At 44.7% G+C, this 26,683-nt stretch overlaps 1 protein-coding gene across 5 annotated transcripts; it reads right to left on the bottom strand.

The window, feature by feature from the left end:
• Positions 1 to 1,802: 1,802 nt before the first annotated feature.
• NIBAN3 (niban apoptosis regulator 3) lies at positions 1,803 to 26,683 on the bottom strand. 5 transcript variants are annotated; one of them, XM_039513995.1, is made up of 16 exons: positions 26,547 to 26,683; positions 26,250 to 26,424; positions 25,474 to 25,724; positions 17,111 to 17,241; positions 15,556 to 15,687; positions 14,995 to 15,109; positions 13,715 to 13,882; positions 12,665 to 12,780; positions 12,467 to 12,571; positions 11,716 to 11,878; positions 11,116 to 11,303; positions 10,247 to 10,405; positions 9,821 to 9,937; positions 9,482 to 9,589; positions 8,396 to 8,507; positions 4,754 to 6,392 (listed from the first exon to the last, which is right to left on the bottom strand). In XM_039513995.1, exons 3-16 carry the CDS (start codon positions 25,526 to 25,528, stop codon positions 4,819 to 4,821), a joined length of 3,243 nt encoding a protein of 1,080 aa, XP_039369929.1. In that variant the 5' UTR covers positions 25,529 to 25,724; positions 26,250 to 26,424; positions 26,547 to 26,683; the 3' UTR covers positions 4,754 to 4,818. The 5 variants fall into 5 exon arrangements, 4 of the variants coding, with proteins under 4 accessions (XP_039369929.1, XP_039369927.1, XP_039369930.1 ...); XM_039513993.1 differs by having other exon boundaries at positions 25,474 to 25,594; XR_005591178.1 differs by lacking the exons at positions 26,250 to 26,424; positions 26,547 to 26,683 and adding an exon at positions 1,803 to 3,966 and having other exon boundaries at positions 4,763 to 6,392; positions 25,474 to 25,885.

Raw genomic sequence — 26,683 nt, 5'->3', positions numbered from 1 at the left:
AATCTGACATCAGAAATCATAACATTCAAAAACCAAGTATCAGAGGGGTAGCCGTGTTAGTCTGGTTCTGTAGAAGCAGCAAAGAATCCTGTGGCACCTTATAGACTAACAGATGTTTTGCAGCATGAGCTATCTGTTATTCAAAAACCAGTGGGAGAACACTTCAACCTCTCTAACCACTCAGTGACAGACTTGAAGGTGGCAATTTTGCAACAAAAAAACTTCAAAAACAGACTCCAAAGAGAAACTGCTGAACTCGAATTAATATGCAAATTAGATACAATTAACTCTGGCCTAAACAAAGACTGGGAATGGTTGGGTCATTACACTAATTGAATCTATTTCCCTATGTTAAGTTCTCCTCACACCTTCTATTGGCCATCTTAATTATCACTTCAAAAAGTTTTTTTTCCTCCTGCTGATAAGAGCTCATCTCAATTGATTAGACTTTTCCTGTTGTTATGCATACTTCCACCTTTTCATGTTCTCTGTATGTATAAATATCTCCTGTCTGTGTGTTCCATTCTATGCATCCGAAGAAGTGAGCTGTAGCTCACGAAAGCTCATGCTACAATAAATTTGTTAGTCTTTAAGGTGCCATAAGTACTCCTGTTCTTTTTGCGGATACAGACTAACACGGCTGCTACTCTGAAACCTGTCATTAGAAATCATGTTAACCTTTTATTAAAGCTAGAGAAAAGAAGAAAAAACAGTTAAAAGCATTTGAAATGTAGTGTTAAGGGAGGCTTTAGTTTAACAATATTCCTTTTTTCTTTAGCTGTATCTAGTGTTCAGAAGGAAAAAGACCCTGTTGCTTGACAGTATCTTGGATGTTACCAAAGATGGTAATAACTGTCTTTTTGAGGAAAAGAGAAGTAGTTGAGATGGGCTGGAGATGTCTTTGCTGCTGCTGCTGCTAAAGTCCAGTCTTAGAAGGAAAAGCCCTCTTGTTTGACAGTCTCTTTGCTGGTACCAAAGATGATGGTAACTGTTATTCGAGGTGGTTTTGGGATTCATGTGGAGCTTGTAGGGGTGATGATTTGGGTCCCCCCCTCTCAGGATCAGGGTGACAAAGGCCCAGGGTCCCAGGAAACAATGGGGATAGCAGCCACAATGGTGAAGCTCATTCCAAAAGCCTCTGTTTGTTTTTTAATACTTTCGCCACGCAATCTTTCTTTTAAGGACCCAAAAAGAGAGTGATGGGGGGGGGGTATAGACCATCCCTTCATTATTTTGTCTACCAATAGGCCTAATATCCAACACACCAATTGGCTCATTAACTTCCAGCTCTACATTTCCTGTTTTTAACAAGTGTTCAGTTCAACACAGTCCTTGAATCATATTGAGTTGGCCTAGTATGTTTGCACTAATTTAGAGTCTGTCTGCCTTCTGTACTTTTCTCATCACCACTTCTTATAGGTTATTGTAACGTTATGAACTTTTACATACTTTTTAAAGTTGAGTTCACACTTTGGCTAAATTTGTAGGCTCAGTTATTTCAACAGTGCAATATATATTATAAAAAAAATTCCAAAACAAAATTCCACTGCACACACTTTTCCCCCGGGGGGAGAGGAAGAGAGAACAACCATGAGACAGATGTTAATCACATCACTTAATCCACTACCAAATGTGCTCATAGTATGAAGCTTAATCAATATAATGAATAACTCTATACCATCTTGCCTCATATTTAATGCCAGACAGGAAATGTGACAGACACAGGCCTACTGGTTAAAGAGTGGTCTTTATTTCTTGTGGCAGGAGAGGGTTGCAAGAAGTAAACTCATCATGTGGTCAAGGTCAGTATCAGCTGACAACAGTGGCTAATGTTACATTTTCTCTTTAAAAATATACAGCTAAAATGCAATATCATCCAAAACCAACCACCACCAACTCACTAGTGCAACCAATTCAAACTGTAAAACAGATGTTTTGAACAAGAAGTAAGGCATAAATTCCAGTTTCCTACAAATGGACCATGTGGAATTGTACAAAACCTGTACTGAAGAGAATGAATAACTAGGTTAGCACTGGGGGTCTTAAAAGACCGTGGTTTCAATAAGACCAAATTTCAAAGTGCAAGATGTGAAATGAATGCAGTTAGTAAAGTAATTGCAACCTAAAAGCCGGTGATTTGATTCTTATCAATCAGTGCAACTTCAGTCCATGGAAAATCATTAGTATCATTTGATTAGCAGTTAAGAGTCATCTCAGTGGGGTGGATGCACAAGAAATTGTGTTTATGAAATACAGAAACATGAATGCATTTGTTCCCTTTTTGAAAACCACAAAATTATAAAGTGACAGTTTTGTAAACACCACACTTTGAATGTTAATAGGTTTATTCAAATAACTACACCAGATTACATATTTTTACATCACTATCTAACGATATTAGTACTTAACTGTAAACACCTGTTGGTATAAGATACATAGGCTTTTATGGATTAAATAATAAGCCATATATTGTAATAAAAGTTTAAAAACTTAAAGTTTAACAGCATGGTGGGGATTAGAAAAAGACAACACTAGATAGAGTTCCCTTCTCTTAGCAAATTACAGGTCAGCATGAGGCATGAACATTACTAAAAATTCACTAAGAGGTTTTTACATACCTGAAGTTTTAAATTAGTAGCTTCTATTTTGGGGTGAAGTTTTACATATAAAACAGATATTACCTCTGTTATGGCAACCATTCCAATGAACTTCAGGTTCTGTGGGTCAGTCCAGCTTAGCAAAACGTAATAAACGGATTAAATAGGTATCCTTGTGGCCACTGTAAGACAGTCTCCTTGAGCCTTATTACACAATGGGCCCAATCCTGCTCATTGAACTCCATGAGTTGTTAATTTCAACAGCAGCAGGGTTGGGCCCAAAGTATCAGTGATGACACCACTTCACTGTCTTCCCCTGCTATAACTGCCTTGGAAGAAACAAATTCAAAGAAGCTAGATACAGTGGAGCAGATTTTTTGTTTTGAGTTTATGCTTGGCAATGCATAATGTGGAGCCCCATTTTTCCACCTGAGCATGGCTGTAGCGAAGCACACTCCAGCTACTCCCTCTTCCATTCCTAATAACCTCCATCCTCCCTACTGCACTGGGGGCTCCAAGGAGGGTGAGAGGATCTGATTGTGTCAGCTCTGTACTCGCAGGAAGCCCCAAGTTAGCGGAATGGGGCTAGGCTTCACTCTCTTTGCACTGCCTGAGTCACAAAGGGAGTGGAACAGGCAGGGCCGGCTCTAGGCTTTTTGCCGCCCCAAGCAAAAAAACCAAACAAACACGGAGTGCCGCCCCAAGCACGTGCTTGGAACGCTGGTGCCTACAGCTGGCCCTGGGAACAGGACAGAAACTGTATCAGTGTATGCTGCTGTTTGAAGAAACTGGGAAGGGTTATTGGTGATGTCTTCGTAGCTGCAGAATTTCTGTTGTCTCTCTCTGAAACACTGTTCCAGGACATCAATACCGTGAGATAACCACAGAATACTGTATTGTATACACACCCTGACTTGAAGGCCCCTTACAAACACCTTCAGTATTATCACTTACTAATAGAATTAAAAGCCACACCGGGACAAAGGGCAGAAAGGTGAGAATTAAGAGCATGAGGGTATTAAGATACACTATATGATATGCATAAATATTACATGTCTTACATAAATGTTCACAAAGGAGCAGTTCATTCCTTTCCAATCCCTCAGCTTTTGCTTAGTTTTCTGCTCTGAGAAGCCAGACCAATTCCAGTTCTTTCAATTCACATTTGTAAGGCCTTGAGACTGAAAATCTCTGCATCTCCCACTAAGTCTTGGTCAGTGCTGCTGAACCACCTGTGAACCTGCAACTGCCATGTAACTGGCAGCCCCTTCATAGCCTCAGTTGCCTTGGCACTCTCCATTATTTGCTAATATAGGGATATGAAGCATCCATCATTGTATCAGGAAAGTTGAATGTGTGTATTAAGCTTAGGGTGACCAGATGACAAACATGAAATATCGGGACGCGGGGGGGGAGCAAAAAAAAAAAAAAAAAAAAAACCAGTGGCAGTGGGGCAGCCCCGTGGCCTCCACCCAACTCTCTCACCTCTCTCCCTCCCCCCTCCCCCCCCCCCCCCCCCCTCCTCCTGGCCCTGGGCCCCAGGCTGAGCCCGAGCTCCAGCCCCCTCTTGCAGCTCCTCCCCCAGCAGCCCCTCCTGCTCCTGGCAGCCCCAGCAGCAGAGCCAGCTCCACCTCCACTCTGTCCGCCCGGGACACCACCAGCCCCCCCCCCGCGGCTGCTGCAGGGGAGCTTGGGGGCAGGGGGGGCACCAGGCAGCCGGGCCCGGGCCCTCTGGCAGGAGCGTGTGTCTCGCACCCCACCGTGTCCACACAGGCCTTGCCTGCTGCCCTGCAGGGCCTGCAGCTGCAGCTGCCTCCCAGCTGCCCTGGCCAGCTCCCCTGGCCGGCCCCCAGTGCAAGGAGGAGGAGGAGGGGAGAGAGGGGGCTGGGGCGGGGGGGGGGGGGGGTGGGGAGGGGGCGGGGGGGGGGCTGGGAGCCGGGGCGGGGGGGGGGGGGGGGGGAGGGGGGGAGGGAGGGAGGGGGGGCGGAGGGGGGGGGGGGGGGGTGGGGGGGGTGGGGGGGAAGGGGGTCCCTCTCCGTCCGCGGTCGGAGATCGGCACAAAATGTTGGTTGTTCGTCCAGACCCGGCAGTGTCCCGAGGTTGACACAAACAAAACAAGGACAGTCCCGATAAACAGAAATCGGCTGGTCACCCTAATTAAGCTTTGTCATGTCTCTGCTCCATGAGGGTCAATGTCAGTTGGATCTTGCTCCTTGTACTTCTATTTCAGAGGTTCAGTTTGTTGACAACCACTTCCCTGGTCTCTGCTGTCTTCGAGATCCATTTCCAGCAGATCTGTTTGGAAGATTTCCATTTCGATAGCTATGGATAGACACTCTAGAAAAACAGTCTTGTCTAGCTCATTGAAGTCTGCCTCTGTCATCTCCTCCTTGTTCATTTCCTGTTGGGACTGCAAGGTCTGGCAGGTTACTTGACTAGATTCTTCTTGGTGCCCAGGGACAGGACCCTCATGCTCATCTTCATATCTCAGGCTTCCAGTGAGTAAAAAGGGAGCAGACTTACCTTCAGCCAGTCCACCTGCATGCCTATGCCCCTTGAATTCCTCCTGAACATTGTGCCCTAGCTCCAGCTGATAGATCTTTCTTTCCAGACCCTCCGCAGGAACCAACTTTTGGACACGTAATTCTGCGATCATTTCATCACCATGTTCCTGAAGTCGGTGTGTCCAAGTGGCATCCCTCGTTTCTTTCACAGAAAATTGACCGGGAGAGATCATTTGCCCATTGCAAGCTTCCCTGACCCTGCATTTGCCTTCACCCACTGATATTGTTTGCATTTCCCAACTGCTCTGATTTTCTCCTAACTTGTCTCCGTCCCACTCAATTGATGCCACATGATTTGTTGCTGATATTTGTAATTTTCCCCCTGTTAAACCTCCATTGTCCCTATATGTATCTCTGTCCAAACCTATAACCTGCAATGAATTGGTATTAGGCCAACAGTTAGCCTGAGAGTTGTCAGAATTTGTACTATCTGGGCTTGGACTCTGGTTCTTGGACATACTTGTACTTGCAAAAAAAGTGTAGTTACAAGATACCTCGCAGGGACCTTCTTGATCCTGCAATAACTCTCTGTATTTTTGGTTATTCTTACCACTCTGTCCTGCTCCTTTAATCCAAGCTGGATTTAACTCTAATTCTCCATCCTGCCCTTGACCTCCTTGCTCAAACACTGCCCTCCCCCATTCCTCTCGTATTTTCTCTACAGCAGCTTTGTCTACAGAATGTTCATTTATGATGTTCTGTGGCTCTTGTAGATCTTTGCTCCTTGCAAAAGGGTTCCATGACTTGTTATTACATTTGTTTTCATTTGGGTCCTCTGTGCACATATTGCTTTCAGCCTCAGACACAACTGCAGTCTTCTCTGCAACATGTCCTGCAGGTTCAGTAATGCAGCTGCTTCCTATGTCTGGTTCCAAGACCTTCTTGTGTCTCCAATTCCTACCATCAGGCAACACCCTCAAAGATTTTTCTGCTTCTTTATGGCAATGGGAAGTTACTGGGCAGATCTGCCCTTTATCTTTGGGAGGATTTTCAGCCTCAGCTGAGCTTCCTTCATCTTTCCATGCTTTCTTGTCTGAAATGGTCTCACTGACTTGACAGGACATGAGGTTCACGGTGTCTGATGTGGCATTACCACCCAAGGCTCCTGTCCTTATTTCAGGGTGTTCCTGGACTCTGTCCTGCTGCAGCAAGTTGTCCACGCTATCCAGAACACAGGAGAAGCTATCACTGTAAAGATTATGTCTGTTTTGACTTGAAGCCTCTTTCAAGGCTGAAACAAAGAACAACAGAAAGTGAGAGAAAGAAATACCAAATCTTGCTTTGCTCTCTACCCCTGCTCCCTCCCTACTGCATGTGTCTATATAGTCACACTCCCCGTGCAGCACAAACCCAAACATTAATATTCCATCTGTCCTGTGTCATAGTTCTTATGAGCCCTTCTTGACATTTTTCTTTCCACAGGGGAAGCCAGGTTATCCCCAGCTCTAGTGTGGTAGCCAGGAGCAAGGGTCTGTGACTGCCCTGGAGGCTTTGAAAGCTCAGTCACATGCTCCATCTGGCTTATCCCCAACCAAAAACATATCTGAAGAGTTAAAAATAGACTTTGGGGCTGGTTTGATCAGAGGAGCCAATGCAAGCAGATGAGCAGGATGCCTGGCTTTAAAATGACCACATTAACCATTTATCCTGAGCATAAAAGCTCTTTTGTTTTTAACACTTGAAAAGCAACTAGTAACATGCAGCCATGCAATGACATCATGTCTGTAAAATGGGATTTTATTTTACCACACTAGCCAGTGGGAAATGTTTTGGCTACAATCAGAGCAGAAAGAGAAGGCGGAGTCTGGCAAAAGTAAGATATTTCAATTTAGGAATACTGGAATTTACCACAAACAACATATGGAAAGTCGTTTGAACAGAAAAGCATAAAGATTCCTATAGATGTGTGAGACCATACGAGCATTCCTATGCCAGAAGGCAACTGGCTCCCTGGTATCTAGCAGAGAGTTTCAGCTGGCCTCACCAGCTCAGGTTTACTCCAACTCTCTATTGTTATGATCTGTATCTAAAAGGTGTCATGTTATATGTCATTGGAAAACCCAATAACACACTGATCACTAATATTCTTGCATGATGTTTGTAAGGTCAACCCAAAAAGATTATTCAGCTGTGCTGGAATTACGACTAAAATGTGTTTAGATCAGGCATGTCAGGGGGAGATGAAAAACAGTTTTTCCCCAAGACAGAGGAATGCGGTTCCACTTGTTTGAATGCATCTCCCATGTAAATTGAGCAAAGTGTGATCAATGAAAAGCACATTTGCATGCCAGGCAAACAAAACCATCAGAAGAGCAAGGGGGGGGGGAAATGATCACTTAATTTCAACAGGGTCTGAAGACAACACCCCAGGAAGACTTTCTGCCTCATGAAGCACTGTCAATGAACTTTGAGAGAGACTTTTCCAAGGTTTACTGGACTATACAGAGAGGTGAAAAGAGCCCCAAAGTTATTCTTCACCTGAGAAGACAAGGAAAACCAGCACCTTGGACTCTGTGGGGATCGTGACTAAGAGCTAGTCAACTGTTGCAGGAAAAGGAAGACTGATGAGGAAACTACCTTGAACAAAGACCATAGCTTGTTAAGATAGGTCTTAACCATTAGAAAGTGTAGTTTTACTTGTGTTTGTTTGCAACTCTTTTCTCTCTTTATTCCTGATACTTGAACACTCTTAGAACCTCTCTCTTTTTGATTGAATAAACTTATTTTACTCTTTACCAAACCCAATCCAGTGCTTTGGCTGAACTGAAGTGGTTGTTAAGTCAAGATAACCAGCTGTTGTTTCTGTCTCTTTAAAAGAGTCCCGAGTGTTCCATGAGAGGGCTGGACATTGCAGGAACACAGTTTGGGGAAAATTCAGAATGGGGGGCAGGGTGTTGGGGTCACTCTGCAAACACTAACTGGCTAGTGCAAGCAGGGTGTGGCCTACATGCTTGTAAGGCTGGCTGTTAGTGTCAGGGCTGTGAGCCACAGCAACCCAGCATTTAAGGCACCCAAAGTTCCAAGGCAGGCAGTGACAACCCATTATTGGTCTGGACTGAACCCCAAAACATCACTTTAAAAAAAACCCCAACAGTAGTCAACAGAGGGGAAGTTACAGGCCTGGCAACTGTAAACATTTTTGGTCTGGATAATCTGTCTGCTCTTTAGCAGAAGATAAGGACCTAACAGTGCTGACTTTGGCCTGTTTTAGGATGGAACCCAGTTTCTACTCACCTTTGGTGACTGCCTGCTGCAAAACAGCCAGAATCATTTCTTCATAAATATTTTCAACATTGATGATGCCACTGAAGTCAGCAAACACGTAATTTTCATACTTGGGCAGCTCCTATCAAAGGAGGTAGAAGAGAGGAAAATCAGCCAGCGTCAGTTACAGATGCACCTCACACACACACACACACACATAGGCAGGGCCAGCCTTGGATTACACAGCACCTGAAGTGAGCCAAAATATGGTGTTCTGCCCTCACCTTGGAATAAATAGTGACCTGAAATTCCAATGGCACCCTGTAGTTTCTGGCACCTGAACTGCCTGTCCAACCTTTAATGCTGGTCCTGCACAATGTTTTGTGTGTATTTACAGGTTCAGAAGGAAAGTGGAGCCTCATGGTTAAACAGCCAGAATGGAAGGTGTTCACTGGAATTAGTTCAAACTCTCCAGAAATCTGGGGGAAAGTTTAGGATCAAGCTTCCCAGACTCCTGATAACTAAAGACAAAGTTTAAATCTCTTCAGGACACAGTGCCCTCTACCACCAATAGCCCACTGACATGCACCAGGACTACCTTCAAAGGGAGTCAAACTTAACCATTGTCCTGGTACGAGGTACTAAGTTAGGGTGGTAGCAGTGCAGAAAAATGATAAAACAGAAGAGAAAATTTTGGGGTACATTTACATGGCAGTAAGAGTCATGATGTGAAATAGAAGTAGATTCATGGCCCTCTGGAGGGAGTTTATTGGCTGCCTGGTGAGAGTGGCCTGCATTTTGGTGACATTGAAGAACCTATAATACTGCTTAAGTCCTCTCCTCTCTTTGGAGTCACAGTCCAGCCCTGCCACTCTGGAAAGCTATAATGAAAGGTCAGACTAAATGATCTAATGATTCCTTCTGGTCTTAAATTCTGTGAAAGACACTGAGGGGAAGGGGATTCTCCTATAAGCCCACTGAAGTTCACTGGGCTAGCAAAGCTTTTCTGAAGACTAAAATGGAATAGTTTGATAAGATAAAATCAGCTTGTATGAGCGCCATCAGTTCATATATGGGGTTTGGGTTCCTTCACCTTCATTCAGAATCAGGCCTCACCAGTTTACATCTCGGCTCCAGATTCTTCAGCAGAAAGGGAAGAAAGATCTGAACCAGCCACTCTTGTGCAAACTGCTTCCTGGTGGAACTGCTGTCATGGTCAAATTTCTGAAAACCAATCGCAACCAAATTGAAAAAGGAATCAGCGCAACAGTCAGGAAACTTCCCCACAACAACTTCTGCATCTATCCACCTAGAGCAGCTCAGGGACTGGAACATGTGAGGAACGCAGTGTCCAAGGCAGCACACAGAGCAGAAAGGCCAACACGTGCAGAGAGAATATGATCCAATGAAATAGGACTTTACACAAACAGAAGGTAAGAACATCACACACCTTACCTTCAGCACACGAGTTTTGATCTTTTCCAGAGTCTGGGTGATTTGGCTGTGGTTAGTTGCCAAGCTCAGATGTTGCTCTGAAAGCTGGTGGAACGTATGGACCGAATTCTGCATTAGCTACAAAAGAAAAAATCATCAGATGAGTAGGGGAGCCAGCACATTCAGAGACTATAGTCAGGACTCAGTTCCATATCTTCAGCAGCCACCCTCTGGATAATGCAACCTGCTTTCTCTCTAAGATTGGTTAAATAATCCCTTCATACCCTGCTGATGCCCAAGGGAAAAAGTAGACCCCGCACAAAATAAAGGTAAAAATAGATCAGCTCAGAGCTGAACACGCAGGGAATGAATGCACTGCCCCTTCCCTTCATCTCCACTAAGAGGCTGACTCACCCCAGTCTGTTCTCTCAAAGTATCACCACTTACCTGCTGCATGAGGTTTTGGGCTCCAAGGACTAAACTTGTCACACCGTGAAAGCGAAATTTCTCCTTCAGTCCTTGCAGACTGTCTTTGTAGAGATTAGCCTTCTCGTAACATGGCTCCATGAATCCAGGTTTCCAGGGCATTTCCCCAAGTGTGAGAACCTGCATCAGACCAGTAGTCAGCTAGTTAAGGTCTGTACAGTGCCTAGAGGCAGTGAAAGCCCTACCTAAATGCTAAGAATTATTATTATATGGGAAAGGATCTGAGTTAAAGCCATTATCCATGCCCAAGCAATGTAAAACTGAAAAGATGGCATCTCTTTGCAGAAAGACATTGACTACTTGTCTCTGGAGCCATGTTTGTCCCACAAAACCTGTTTATGGGTGATCCATGAACAGGCAGTGGAATACCCGAGCAGACTCAGACAAGTTCAGATGCCATATTCTTGTCTAACAAAGTTGCTTCCCTTTATCAAGCTGCCTCTGTGGTGTAGTGAGATTCAAAACAGCATGTGGCACTGATCTGAATGAGCTGCACTGTGCAGTTACAACAGCTGCTAGGTGAAAGTTACAAGAGCTCAGGATCTGCACAGTTAAGGGCATAATTTCTTCTCTAGCTGGGGGTCAGGGAAACTTTTCCTCCCATTGTACAGTTCTGCACAATTTAGATACATCATTATGATGAGGAGATTACAAGTACTCTACATTGGTTACTGTTGGAGGCAGGATACTGGAGCAGGTGGATCACTGGTGTTCTGGGGTCTATGGGATAGATGGAATTAAGTTGCCATCCACAATATTGAAAGTGGACGTGTAATGTGGTCTCCAGAGGAATAAGACAAAATGGTCCCTCTCTCATATCTATATCTTACCTCTTTCTGGAAGACTGTGGTAGGCAAACTCTGCACATGTCTGATCATCTCATCAATTCTGTCTGTGAAGAGCGAACGCACCATGTCAAATCCTAAGCTAATGGGGCGTATGAGCTCCTCCATCACACAGTCCAGGTCAGGCTCTACTCCTTGGTGACAGCAGGATTCCACTGGGTTCTGGATCACCGCTGCCAAGATGGAAACCCCTCAATTAGCCTGACAGAGTCACAGAGGAACTCAGGTTGCCCTGGATTAATTAGGTTCAAGAAGACGACTGCAAGGTCTTGGAATGTGAAATACTCATTCATCCACCTATCCTTTATTTCTGATGTGCCCATCCCTGTAGTTTCTATGAATCTAGGGTATCCATCACAATAGCATCTAATCATAAATACAGTAATCAAGATTCACATAGCATTGTCTAAAACAGTAAGACATAATGAACTCATTCCCAATCCAACCTTTCTAGTGGCAGATAATGCTGCACACTCTTAGAATTTCAAATACACTTGAGAGAGTTAGAATTCTAAAGCAAAGTAAATCCGATGGATTAACAGAAAAGAACCAAACACCCCATCCCTTCACCCCCTTTCCTCTCACCTTGGAGTTTCATAGATATCTGATCCTTTAAAATCAGCATCTGATCCAGATCAGGGCGAATCTTCTTTTCCAATTGAATGTGGAGTTTCTCATTCTCCCTCTGAAAATCCAGAAATTCGCTGGAGACCTGGCTGAGGACCAATGTATAAACCTCCTCTAGGAACTGACCACCCACAGCAGGGACCAGATAAGCAAAAGGAGAGGAGAAAACAGGGGAAAAGTAAGAGGCATCATACAGGCCATGTGCAGAGATCAGGAGAAGTTTCTGGTGGTGCTGTTGGGTGCACAGTCCTTGTCAGGTCACTCTACTTGCAGCTGATTAGCACACTGTCTTCTACCTATATTACATCTGTAAGCATGGGGGTCTAATTGACTCATGCAGAGCCATCTGACCCAACTCAAAGGCCAATCCAATCACTCCTGGGCCATCATTTACTTGGTAGCTACATGTAGCTATAGATAGCAGGATGCTATTCACTCCCCACAAATACCCCGTTTAAATTTTGCACAACACACTACATCAAAGGCAGCAGTTTCACAGGAGACATGAAAGGCAGAGGCTGAGAGTTGGATTTGAGAGCAGTAGCTAATGGAGTTGTTCTTTGCTCTGCGGCAGACAAATAAACACAAGGTACAAACTCCTAATGTGGTCTCCGCAACCAGAGTCTAAAAAGTTAGCTGTGTGTCACTCGTTAGTTCCCAAAACATCACTGTTTGGGTTTCAAATGTAAGCATTGCTCTGTGGACTTACCTGGCACCAGGTCTGTTTCTTCCTGCTTTCTGATCCTTTGAGATTTGGGGGGACTTGAGACTGCAGCACTGGAAGCAAATCCTCCATCAGCACATTACTGAGAATCTAAACCCAAAGAAAAAGACCATCTTCACCAAGTTACCAGCACAGAGCATGCATTAAATACTCCAGCTTTGGAATGCTCAGCACTTTACAAACCTCAGGCTGTGTTCCCAGGAGGAGATCCCCTGCTCCGTAACTACCTTTCTCTTGCCTGTAAAATCGCACAGCTTCCAGGAAAGCCTCTACTTCAAAGGAGTCCTGTCTCTGTAAAACTGAATCCGAAATACCAGTCAATCCAAGCAACATTTAGCTGAGGTTAATCAGAAAAGTCCAATCCACTCTTAGCACAGTAATAGACTCCAGGACTGGAAGGGACCTCGAGAGGTCATCGAGTCCAGTCCCCTGCCCTCATGGCAGGACCAAATACTGTCTAGACCATCCCTGATAGACATTTATTTAACCTACTCTTAAATATCTCCAGGGATGGAGATTCCACAACCTCCCTAGGCAGTTTATTCCAGTGTTTAACCACTCTGACAGTTAGGAACTTTTTCCTGATGTCCAACCTAAACCTCCCTTGCTGCAGTTTAAGCCCATTGCTTCTTGTTCTAGCCTTAGAGGCTAAGGTGAACAAGTTTTCTCCCTCCTCCTTATGACACCCTTTTAGATACCTGAAAACTGCTATCATGTCCCCTCTCAGTCTTCTTTTTTCCAAACTCAAATCTGGCTACATGTAACTAAGATTGCTGGTTACAAGCAGTGCTTAAATGCTATGGCAATAAGTACTATATAAAACCTATGACAGAGACTAACATTACACTAACAACAAAGAAGGGGGAAGAACCTCTGGAAATTTCTGTGGATCTGAGTGCACCAGCCTCTCCCTTTAAAGAAATGAAAGCCTAACTACCTGAACTTGCTCAAATTTAAAATAATAAATTCAATCCAGGGAAGAATGAAAAATGTAGGAAATTTTCACACTCTTTGGACTTTCATCAGTATCACATGCGTATCTGATTCAGAAACCCAAGAGTCTACAGTGGTCCTCAGGGTTTCACTGGGCCCTCAATTCACAGGTGATGTCTCACTAAATGGACTCCACACAATTTTAGGAAAGGATCCTCATGTCAGTAGCGAACGCCTGCTGTCAGCCTCATTTGCAGATGTTGCCTCAGGTCTAGTAATGCAGGCACTTCCAGGTGTTACCTGTGCTGCAATATCGGATCCCATCTCGAAGGACGGATTTCCAGGCGTGCTGGGATTTTGCAGAGTTTGTGCAGAAACAGAAGGACTTTCGGAACGGATGATAAAGGAACAGCAGAAACTCTTCTGGAGGCCCATTTAAGGGGTCTTGGTCTCGGTGGGTGTAGTCAACTTGAAAAGAAAAACACAGAACATGCTTCCAACAATGAGTTAGAATTGACTGTTTCTAGAAATACTGTGTAATGTCTCCACAGCTCTTAATGATCCTAATGTCTCTCACTCACAGCTGCCAGTTTACTGCCAGAAGGAAATCCTGTCTGCTGACAGACACCTGAGCACCAGCAACTTCTAAGACATCAGAGGGAACTACATGTGATCAGTACCTGCTAAGATTCAGCCCATAATTTGAGAAATCTGAATGCACTGACTCAGGCTTGAGACTTGCAGAGTCACTTTAAGGCATGTTCATTTTTCTAGTTAGTATTTACTAGAAAATACTGTGCCAAAATTATACACTAAGGATTTTTTCTGTTCTGCCATTAACAAAATCTGTTCTGTTCTGAAAGTGATTATTGAAGTCTCACTTCCTTTCTTGAGCAGACAGGAAAGATTCCTGCTTCATTAGAAATTTTTAATGTGTATTGTGTGAAATAAAAAGATCAGCATTTTACATATTGTTACAAACAGATGGAACTTTTAGGGTACATTGCCATTTTCTTTTCAGAGCTGGCAAGCAGCACTGAGAAATGGAACAGAGCAGCTGTCTCAAACGAGTCCAAGGATTGGCAACATCTCTCCGCATCTGCTTCTAATTTCATGTCACTTCACTATGGAATCTGGGTTCGTCATCTGGCTGAATAAAGCCCTGTAACCCACCAACAGTACTAAATGTACTCCTTCAAAGAGAGAAAAAGGAGGGACAGAACAGCATGGCAAAAAGGAAACAGGTTTAAACAGCACACGGTCCTGAAAATCTTGTTTGAGAGACATCAGTATGTTCAGTTTATTTTGTGGTCTCTAGCTTTGAGCAGTACAGCAGCCCCATGAGCAATGGAGCTTCTGCATATGTATAATCAATATTCTTTTTTCTATATGTTGGACTTTACCATCCTTGCAACAAAAAAAAGTCCAGAATTCAGAAATGGAGCCCTTTCTATTTAGAGCTGGTGTTGCTGAAGAGTTCTTGAAGTTGCTGTTCTGTATAATGTTGTGAGGGACCAGTAAGACTCTGTTCCCTTCCGGGTCACGGCACAGTTCTCAAACAGGGCACACCACAGACTTACCTACTAATCCCTGGCAGAGACTGTCAATCAGCCTGTTGTATTCACTGAGTGAGGTCACCAGCAAGTATCCGGACAGAGTGGTGGATCCTCTGGGCTTATATCCTTTTCCCTGGGCCTGGAAAAGAAATCCAAACAGAACTATCTTAATGAGGGCTCAAGGGCAAAACTCCTCACACACACACACCTTGCTGTTGGTATTTAGGGTCTGAGTGACTGACAGCAAATCTCTCTCTCTTAACTTCACTCATTGACAGCATACAGTCACCTCTGGAGGTGGAATTCAGGAGCTGTTTAATAAACACCACACATTCATTTTGGAGAGGAAATGAAGGAGGAGACTGTAACCCTATAAGCCAGAAGGAGGAATTTTAGCGGGGGTCAGAACATAACTTTCCAGAACAGTGGGACAAACTGTCCCTTGAGAAGGAGAACCCATGTTCAGATGTCCGAGTGTACATGTGTCTGCAGGAAACACATCTGAATGGGGTAACAGTACGTAAGATCCATATACATTTTACAGCCCATAAAGTGGGGACAAAGCAGCTGAAGCAGCACATTTACCTCTTTACTATCAAACCACTCCAGGGTACAGTTTCCCAGCAAAATGAAATAACTCTTCTTCCACTTGCAGGTGTCCCCATTATACTGCGTCAGGAATCCCTCATGCAGAAGAGCATCAGGTGGCTTCTGGAGCTGGGAATGGATGAGAGAGGACAGGAAAGAAGTCCCAGTGAAAGTGCAGATGCAATTGTAAACTCTTTGGGACAGAGACCGTGTCATCTGTGTCTATCAGTGCTTAGCACAAGGGGACCCTGACTGGGGCCTTTGGCTGCTACCACAATATAAATAATGAGACAACTGAATGAGGACATCTAGCGGACACTGAAAGTAAATAAAACATCTACAACAACACACACTGTAATTACAGTCACAGTAGCTCTGAAGAGGACTTACAAGGTCTTTCAGTCTAACCAGAGGAGAGGTCACAGTTTATCAGCTGCATCTATGTATATAAAATTATAAAACTATATGTAGTATGGAATTGCAGTGTTTTAGCTGTGTTCATCCCAGGATTATTAGAGACACATGCAGAGGTGTTAACAGCCCACTTCACCATGAATGGTCTCTTGCAACATGTGTTAACTCCTTATGCTTAACAATCTGTTCCACCTTGTATTTATCTGTGATGCTCGGAGTATCTTTCCCAGACCTGAAGAAGAGCTCTGTGTAAGCTTGAAAGCTTCTCTCTTTCACCAGAAGAAGTAGGTCTAGTAAAATATATTTTCTCACCCACCTTGTTTCTTTAGCACGGAATGAAAGATAGCATGAGCAAGTAACAGTGAGTGGCAATTTTTAAACCTTTCTAGTGGCAGCAGGGCAGCAGTGAAGATTAGAACTTGGAAGTTGCCACCTCCTATGCCCGGGCTTGGGCCACCAGGGTGTGTATCCTCACGCTTGATTCATTCAGCAACACACACAATTATGTGTCAGAGATTAATAGAACTGGAGCCCTAAAGAACCTCAAGATGCTAGAGAGAATGAGGGAGGAAGGCAAAGTTGTCTTCAGATCAGGGAGAAGGCAACAGCTCGGCGGGGGGGGGGGGGAGAAATCTCTGAGAACACTAGCAACAGCCATACATTGCCCTCTCTCCAAGCTCACAGCTCCTACAGGAGTCAGCAGGGATCAGTGAGGGAGGGAGAAAGAGGGGGTGGTATGCAGGAAAAGAAGACCTTTTGAATTATCTGAAACTTTAGTCAGTCCCTCAAAAGTGAACTGAGCCATGCCACCACTGGCCTCTGACATGCAGAAACTGCCCCTAAACAAACACACACACACACCTGCTATCTGCATTTTAAAATATATCCCTAAAGACCTATTTCCAGGGCATGAGAAGCCAAAGAAGCCCCTATTGTTAGGTCAGCAATTCACACCCTAGCAAATAATTACATGAGACTGCTAGAGCCTAGGAAGAAGCAGCTGTAGTTTCCACATTACAGAACTGCTAAGAGAATGTTGTTTCTGGAGGAACGGAGCCATGAAAAGGACACCGGTGCCCTTGGGATCAGGTGTCTGTAGTAGGGGCAGTGTGTCATGTACAGGAGGTGTGATACTTACTTTGCTCTGCAGCAGCTGTAGAGCAGGTTTGCCTTGCGGGTCCAGCTCCTTTGAGACCCGTCTCAGAAAGGTCGTTGCAAGTTGCCTCTGATAATAGGGCATGAAATTCTTCACTGTGGCATCGCTGCGACCTGGGGAGTGAGAAGAGAGATGATCATGGTGTTTCAGTGCTTTCCCGCGGGAGGTGATACAAGCTTCTGTGTCTAATTAGCATTGTTCACTTACCCAATAGCTTGTGAATTGCCAGTGTGGGCCCCCAAGGATGAGGCCAACAAGTTCAGATCCAGATCCAAACCTCTCCAAAGTTCATGAGCACCCCTATGTGGAAATTCTAATCTGGGCTCTCTCTACACATATTCCAGACTCTCAGGATCAGTGTAAGGCTACCACCAGATTCTAACAGCAACTAATGCTCATCAGAGGAGGAATCAGAACAAACAACATGCAGGCAGACAATGCTGGGGAACCCTTTGACTCTAAAAGTGCCTAGGAGGTGCACGCTATGGGCCTTTATGTCCCTCTCTTGGCTGATGAGTACCGTGTGCCTACCAAACATAAGGAGGACCATGTTCAGCTGGCATGGGGGAAGGAAATGTGTCACTCTGCAGTGACCTCTGCAGCTGAGCAAGGAGCAGCAGCACTGATAGGTTCCGACAAGAGATTCCATCTAACCTTCTTTGACCAAGGAACATTGACATGATGCAGGGTGTGCAGACGCGGGGCAGGAATCTTCTACTTTCATTGAGGAATGGGGGGAGCACCACAACAGAGGAGCCAGACTTGAGATATAAGATTTACTATAGCATCTCTGGTGTTATTACATGTATATTATGGTAGCACCCAAGAACCCCAGTCAAGATTGGGACACCATGGTGGTAGCTGTTGTACAAATGTAGAAAGGAGATGCTCCCTGCCCTGGCCTGACAGTAAGTTTCTTTTGGAAGAGTCTTGCCACTGCCCCACCAGTATCTAGCATAGGAAGAACCCGAAGGTTCTTTCCACCTACAGTCACAGGTTGTAATATCAGCAAAGAGTCCTGTGGCACCTTATAGACTAACAGACGTATTGAAGCATGAGCTTTCGTGGGTGAATATCCACTTAATCGGATGCATGGATTGTAATATGATTGCCAGACATTTTAGCTTCACACTGCCCTACGAGGTAGCTTAATGTGATTTTGCAGTGGGGAAAGTGAAGCAGAGAAATATGAAGAAACCTTCCCTGGTCAACCACAGCCTGGAGAACCCAGGTACCCCCACTGCCAGTTCCCTATTCTAACCACTAGATCACACTCCTGAACTGCTATACTTTTACGCTGCGGGAAGCAAAAGCCAACCAAAGCAGCCTGTGAAAATGGCAAACAGTGAATCATTAGGAAGATGGCTCTGAATGTCAGAGGGTCTGATGCAATTAAAAGATAAAAGATTCCTATGTGCCATTGCTTCTCCAAACAGATTCTCTCCATAGTTTAGAAGGGGAGAATAAAACGAGAGCAAATTCACTAATAACTGAGAAGCTGTTGAAAGGTCATGCCTGCATTCTATTGTGACTTCAGGCAAAGCTGACAATGCTGCCACAGTATGAATTTCTGAAGATTTCCTGTGATACATTCCCCAGCCCACCCCCTTTAGCCTGGAGACTCAAAGAGGCAGAGAGAAAAATGTGGCTCAAACAGTGAGTGGGGAAAAAAGGAATGACAAAAAGTATAAAAACAAGATATTTCCCAACTCTCTCTCTCTCTCTCTCACACACACACACACACACACACACACACACCACCAGAGGGGCCATTCTCACTGTCAAACTAATTGTGTGTGTTTGCCTGCATATTCTAATGCCTTTGAACTGTTGGCTGATTTACTATGGAAAAGAAAAGTAATCAAACCCTAAATTAGATTTGGTGTTTCACAGCCCAAATGTGAGCTCAGTGAGCACTCAGCCAGCATTAGTAGCTTTCCAAAAATTCAGAACAAGTTGTGGGATGTGGTCATACTCACTGCTGGAAAAGTCTGCCAGCTTCTGGGAGGAAGACAACGTATGCTACTGCACTACCCTCTTTATGGAGTCCTGGATTGAATTTGATGGGACCACTAAAGCTGCTTAAATGGAACTGAGGGTGGAATTTCCAGTAAAGCCAATGATTGCAGTGGAGATTTCAAGTTCCTTTTGCCACAGCTACTCCGCCAAAGCAACACAAACAGCTTTAGCTGGAGTAACCACATCTGTGACCCAACACAGCTGATGAATGAACCTCCTTTTCCATCCCCATGCACCATATGCGTTGTCATCTGCACCTCTGCAAAATGAATGCAGACTGCTACCAAATCAAAATAGCAACATTTTACAACTATTTTGCATAGGTGTAAATGACAACACAAGGTACCAGGCAGGGGACAATCAGGTCCAACAGATGCAGGTTAGTTAAACAGACCTCCACCCTCAACCTCAAATGCAAAAATATGAAAAGTGAGCACCTGAGAGCTTCAGACCACTGTACTGAGGCCAGCAAAATGGGCCTCAGGAAGGTGCTCTGAATAGTGCAAATAGTGCAACCCCTTCCAAGGACGTAGGAGACTGATAAGTCAAAACCTTGGGGGACTGTCTTATTTCTTATCAGACCAAATCATTACAGCAAATTGCACAGAAAAATAGAAGCTGAGATTGAGTCCTCACTCACTCCAACGCTTTATGGGAGGGCTCCTCATTTTTTAAAATTTCCTGTGGGCTCATTCACCCTGCCCAGGGAGATGATGATGCAACAGCAGAAATCTCACCAGAGGTTAGAAGGATTTATCTGTGAGAGCTCACTAACAAAGAGACTCATTGATAAATTGGAGAGGGTTCAGAGAAGAGCCATGATAATTGTGACATATACCCCATAAGGCTTCATGGGAATATGCTTATGAATGTATATATGATACAACTGGAATATGTTTTATGTTACATATGCCATGTAACATATCTATGTAAAGGTTATGATCTACTGAATATATTCATCCTATTTGTATGCATGTGTCATTGTATTTGAAGTTATGAATACTGGCTGTGTACCTGTTTGATTTCTAAGTAGCCTTAGTAAAGCATTTGGTCAGCTTCTTGAGAAAGGAATGTGCAAATTAAGTGCCCAGTCCAGAAACACTTAAAGGACAATGAATCTTGGAAGGCTCCAATCCACATAAGAAGTCTACTTGAGGACGTTCAGGGTAACATGTAAACAATGGCTGCTGCCTGAAAAAAATGACTCATGCATGGACATATGACTTGCCCATGTTACTCCAAAACACCATCTTGGAGCTGGACTTTGCATAGGAGAGAGGAGAGAAAGAGAAAGTCTATTTAAACCCCTGGGAGATCCCTCCATTTTGGTCTTCAGTTGGCTCAAGAGAGATCCTTGGGGTGGAGAGGCTACCTGAAAGAAACTGGAACAAAGGACAGTAACCACAGGGAGTGTGAGTGATAGCGGGACCCAGACTAGGAGATGAGTCTGTAAAAGGAAGCTTGCTGGAACTTCTCTGAGGGTGAGATTTTATCTGTATTCATTTTTATTACTGTATAAGGCATAGGCTCGCATGTTTTATTTTACTTTGCTTGGTAATTCACTTTGTTCTGTCTGCTACTACTTGGAACCACTTAAATCCTACTTTCTGTACTTAATAAAATTACTTTTTACTTATTAATTAACCCAGAGTATGCATTAATACCTGGGGGGGGGACAGCTGTGCATATCTTTATCAGTAGGTTTTATACAGGGTAAAACGGATTTATTTGGGGGTTTGGACCCCATTGGGAGTTGGGCATCTGAGTGTTAAAGACAGAAACACTTCTCAAGTTACTTTCAGTTAAGTCTGCAGCTTTGGGGCACGTGGTTCAGACCCTGGGTCTGTGTTGGAGCAGACTGGCGCGTCTGGCTCAGCAAGACAGGGTGCTGGAGTCCCAGGCTGGCAGGGAAAGCAAGGGCAGAAGTAGTCTTGGCACATCAGTTGGCAGTTCTCAAGGGGTTTCTGTGATCCAACCCATCACAATAATGATTAAAGGATTAGAAAAAAAATGCATTACAGTGACACTCTCAAAGAAAACAATCTATTTACCTTAATGACGAGATTAAGGGGTGACTTGATTACAGTCTATAAGTATCAATATGGGGAACAAATATTTAATAATGAGCTCTTCAGTCTACCAGAGAAAAGTCTAACATGATCCAATGGCTGGAAGTTGAAGCTAGACAAGGTCCGGCTGGCAATAAAGCATAAAACTTTAACAGTGAGAGGAATTAACCACTGGAACAATTTATCAAGGGTTGTGGTAGATTCTCCACACTGACAATTTGTAAATCAAGATCTGCTCTAAGAATTATTTTGGGGAAGTTCTATGGCCTGTTTTATAGGGGGACAGATGGTTATCACAATGGCCTTAGAATCTATACATCTATGAATGTGCTAGTGTTTAGTGAAACTATAACAACGACCTAAGGATAGTCATGTCTCTCTTATAAGCCTCTCTCACCTGACCTAGATACCCTGTACATGCATTGGCAGCAGTGCCTAACGATCTAGATAGAGATTACGAACTAGTCTCGTCTCCCTGGCCCAGAGTTCAGCAATGCCTGCTGATGTGCAAACACACTCTATGTAACAAATATACAAGTTAATTAAAGTTGGGACCCAGGAGGATATTCAACCTGCTGTGGAACAAAAGGCATCTCCTGTTCTTATTCCCTGCCTGTGCTGAGTGTTTTTCCCATTTTACTTGTTTAACCTTGTAAGGTCCCTGAATAATGGCTGAGCGCCATGCAGTAACCTACCTTTTGTTTCCCCTGTGGTTCCACACGGTTATTACCAGGATGATGATGGCTATGGATAATATTTTGAAGTAAACCACGACTGGCTAATTTCAGAAGAAACTAAAAGGGTACTGGGGGATGCTAAGCACTGAACCTGCACTGAAGTTACTGGGAGTGGCAGGTGCTCAGCACCTCCCAGCAAAATGCCCAGCAAAACAAAAGCCACTGAGTACATCCAAGTGATTTTAAACAGAGACTGTAGCTCCTGCAGTGCAACTGGAAGTCAGTCAGTGAGACGGCAAGCAAGGTATCCAGCCTACAGTCTATGCTAGCCAGGGTTGCTGGCCTGACAAAAAGAGAACAGGGCTCCATGACAGGTGAATTTAAGCCAGCAACTTCAGCTGTCAGACTTAGAGGTGGCTATTGCCTAGATGGGAAAGGGATCCACTGAGGAAGACAGAGGAGAAGGACCTTGGAGTATTGGTTGATCACAGGATGACTATGAGCCGCCAATGTGATATGGCCATGAAAAAAGCTAATGCGGGCTTGGGATGCATCAGGCGAGGTATTTCCAGTAGACATAAGGATGTGTTAGTACCATTATACGAGGCACTGGTGAGACCTCAACTGGAATACTGTGTGCAGCTCTGGTCTCCCATGTTTAAGAAGGATGAATTCAAACTGGAACAGGTTCAGAGAAGGGCTACTAGGATGATCCGAGGAATGGAAAACCTGTCATATGAAAGGAGACTCAAAGAGCTTGGCTTGTTTATCCTAACCAAAAGGCTGAGGGGAGATATGATTGCTCTCTATAAATATATCAGAGGAATAAATACCAGGGAGGGAGAGGAATTATTTAAGCTCAATACCAATGTGGACACAAGAACAAATGGATATAAACTGGCTATCAGGAAGTTTAGACTTGAAATTAGACAAAGGTTTCTACCCATCAGAGGAGTGAAGTTCTGGAACAGCCTTCCAAGGGGAGTAGTGGGGGCAAAAGACATATCTGGCTTCAGGATTAAGCTTGATAAATTTATGGAGGGGATGGTATAATGGGATAGCCTAATTTTGGCAATTAATTCATCTTTGACTACTAGCGGTAAATAGGCCCAATGGCTTGTGATGGGATGTTAGATGGGGTGGGATCCGAGTTACTACAGAGAATTCCTTCCTGGGTGTCTGGCTGGTGAGTCTTGCCCACATGCTCAGGGTTTAGCTTATTGCCATATTTGGGGTCGGGAAGGAATTTTCCTCCAGGGCAGATTGGCAGAAGCCCTGGGGGTTTGCCTTCCTCTGCAGTGTGGGGCACAGGTCACTTGCTGGAAGATTCTCTGCACCTTGAAGTCTTTAAACCATGATTTGAGGACTTCAATGGCTCAGATACAGGTTTGTTACAGGAGTGGGTGGGTGAGATTCTGTGGCTTGCGTTGTGCAGGAGGTCAGACTAGATGATCATAATGGTCCCTTCTGACCTTTAAGTCTATGATTCAATGACAGTGATCTCCATAAGTGAGGTGATGGAGGAATGATGTTTGGATGACAGAATCCTTTTAGAAAGAGGAGGCTACAGCCATGCCAGAGAAGGAACAACACCCCACAAGACACACAACTTGGCCATAGCTGTCCCTGGTGTATCTAGGAAGGAGTTAATCAAATTGCATTGGGGTATATTTCGCCCCTTGATGTTTGAGGAACATCCTGACATCTGTGTTTTTACATGAGGTAAATAATCATGGTGAATACCATCCTAGTCACTTCAGATGACTTCTTTCTCTCTCTTGCTGTATCCTTCACTCACCCTCCACAAGCCAACGGAGGTTTTTAAAAGTAACCTGAGAACTAACAGTAGTTTGGATTAGACACACAAAACCAAAGTTCTGTCCAGCCATGGTCACTAAAGGTCCTGTGTGCTGTTTGTATGAGCCCAGGTATTAACAATAGTGTCCTGGCCAAACTGCAGCTCAGACCATTACACCCTGTCTGCTCAAAGTCGCTCAAGTAGGAACACAGAAATATAAAATTAGAAGAACAGATCCTCCAATACCTGCACCCCTACAATCACAGGCAGTTATATGGGATACTCCCACCTGGTCCTAATAGATGCTCCTTTTCAATGCTCCAGAGGGAACCAAATAACCCAAAGGTCCCTGCCAGGTCTTCTCTTTCTGTCCTAAGTTATTGTGTCTAGTTGTGTTATTAAACTCTGATTCTCAGTTTCCCCATCTGTAAAATAATAAAAGTAATTACTAACTTAGTACTAATAATACCAACCTTTTAAGGGACTTATACAACCCTACCTTGCATGGAACTGAATGAATACTTAAAAAGCACTGTACTTTTAAAGCCAAGTATCATTACACTCTCGCTTTGTTTCACCCATAGGTGCTTGTCCTGGCCCAGTGGTGAAGGGATTCTTCTATATATAGTTTGTAAAACACTTTGGAGCTTGGAACACACCTGAAAGAGTCTCCAACACTACAGTAGAGAAATGGCCATGGGCAGAATAGGGCTGCAGCACAATTCTTGCACGATTAAAAATATGTCATTCCAGTTCCTGTCTACACTACAAGATGAAAGACTTTTCTGTCTTAGTTGTATTGTAACCAGATTCTCTGACATAGTATTTTTGTAGCATAGACAGGCCCTAAAAACAAAGATGAGTTGTTGCTAAGATTACGGCTCAGCTATTTTCAGACAAATTCTCCAGCTGCCCTTGTGAGCAGAGGCAAACTGGACCGATACCAGGATGGGAACCTTAGTGATTCAGTATCAGATACTCACATATGGTGCCAGGTTGTGATGTACAGCTGAAGCAATGTAGACAGATGTGATAACTTTATTGGTGCCTCTGTGCTCATAAAAGGCTCATCAACTCTGCTGGCAAGCATGGATTCTCAGCACCATATATTATAGCTTGGCAAAAATGCGAGTACTGATATCTAACTGATGGCCAGGCTCCAACTTTTGAATTCCCATATGACACTAAGACTCACAAGTTACGTTACAGAGGTTCACCTGACTGTCGTGTCAAGTTAGATTTAACCACTGTGTAGAACATTGCTGATACATATTTCTTTCCAGCCTTAATGTCGTGATCAAATAAGCAACAGTTCAAACATGGTGGGAGGATCTTTTAACTATCCCTCCCAACATGGTTGTAGGACTTGTGCATTTTCATTCCTGGTTTTTGTTTTTTTTAAAATGTGGTTGCACTTCTGAAAACAGGTAGAAAAAGTCTTCTTTCCTTATTGTAACAAATCTCTTTTGCCATCAGCTTCCCTGCACAGAAGTCACCGTAAGTAGTAACCACTATATCTGAACGATCTGCAACATAACTTGTTTGGGACATTTATGTTTTAACTTGCTGTTGTCCACTAGATGCATCTTGAACCCCCTTCTCCCGTCCTCTTTGTTTAGCATTCCTGCCCCAGAGATGGATCTATGGTAATTTACCATATCCCAATAACCTGCAGACACAGCCACCTCAGATTACATGTTTATACGTTGAACTAACTGTATAGTTTTATTTTTAAAAGGAACCATCACTCTGGAAATGGTAATCATCAAAGCTTTTCCTTACCTCTCAGGTACCTGCGCTGTCTTCCGTCCAGTAGACTTGAATACCTTCCTCCCATCTTCCACTTTAGTATCTTGCCTGTTTCCAATGCTTCCAGTCAGAGTCCTTGGCAGAGAGAAGCTGCCTGGTAAAGTGATTTTTAGGCTCCAAGAGCGGCAGGGATTGTCTTTTTCTGTCACACTTGCCTTCAGATCATCAGCTCATAAATATTCAAATAATGTTTCTGTCTCAGAGCAGTCCCTGCACCCACACCCCTACACACAAACAGGCCTTAAAGGGGCAGCAGCACTGCGGCCCATGAACCCACACCCCGACACAGAAACAGGCCTCAAAATATCCTTAAACCTTTAATGTTAAAAGAGTTCCGGCCATAAATTGTATGGCGGGCTGGTTAAGGGAGAGGGTTGTGGGCGGCCGCCACCTCCTATCTGCCTCCTCCCCCCCCAGGATCCCTGCCCCATCCACACACCCCCACTCCCTGTCCCCTGACCGTCCCGGGACCCCCGGCGCCCCATCCAACCCCTCCTCTCATTCCTGAGGGCCCCGGGACCCCTGCCCCATCCAACCACCCCTTCTCCCCATCCCCTGACTGCCCCCAGAACCCCTGCCCCTGACTGCCCCCTGCTGCCCCATCCAATCCCCCTCCCCTTCCTGACTGCCCTCCCAGGACCCCTGCCCCCATTCAATCCCCTGTTCCCCCACCGACCCTTATCCACCCTGACCACCACCCCGAACTCCCCTGCCCTCTATCCAACCCCCCCTGCTCCCTGCCCCCTTACCGCACTGCCTGGAGCACTGGTGGCTGGCGGTGCTACAGCTGCGCCACCCAGCTGAAGCCAGACCACGCCGCCGCCACCGCGCAGCACAGACACCGGGTCAGGCCTGGCTCTGCAGTTGTGCTGCCCCAGGAGCTCACAGCCCTGCTGCCCAGAGCATTGCGCTGGCGAGCTGAGGCTGCAGGGGAGGGGGGAGACAGCAGGGGAGAGGCCAGGGATAGCTTCCAAGGCCAGGAGCTCAGCGGCCAGGCAGGACAGTCCCACGGGCCGGATGTGGCCTGCGGGCTGTAGTTTGCCCACCTCTGTCCTATGCTCACTTAGGGCATCCTCCCGCTCTATACCCTTCTGTACACCATCCATACAGAGCATTTCACAGTGATTCAGGGGCTTCCTCCAACTGCACCAAAAGCCAGAGATAGTTCATCTGCAAACCAGGC

The sequence above is a fragment of the Mauremys reevesii genome, linkage group 25 (assembly GCF_016161935.1).
Source record: "Mauremys reevesii isolate NIE-2019 linkage group 25, ASM1616193v1, whole genome shotgun sequence".
NCBI lineage: Eukaryota > Metazoa > Chordata > Testudines > Geoemydidae > Mauremys > Mauremys reevesii.
Note: the sequence above shows the minus strand (reverse complement) of the source record. Positions and strands in the feature narration are given on the sequence as shown.

What these genes read in the sequence shown, in the direction of transcription:
- NIBAN3 (XM_039513995.1), bottom strand. Translation starts at nt 25,528, where the DNA reads ATGGGAGGAAGGTATTCAAGTCTACTGGACGGAAGACAGCGCAGGTAC. An exon ending in GATCCGATATTGCAGCACAG is followed by an intron (nt 12,781 to 13,714) that starts GTAACACCTGGA and finishes TTTCGGATTCAG; the next exon opens with TTTTACAGAGACAGGACTCC. An exon ending in CCCAAAACCTCATGCAGCAG is followed by an intron (nt 9,938 to 10,246) that starts GTAAGTGGTGAT and finishes TTTCTTTTGTAG; the next exon opens with CTAATGCAGAATTCGGTCCA.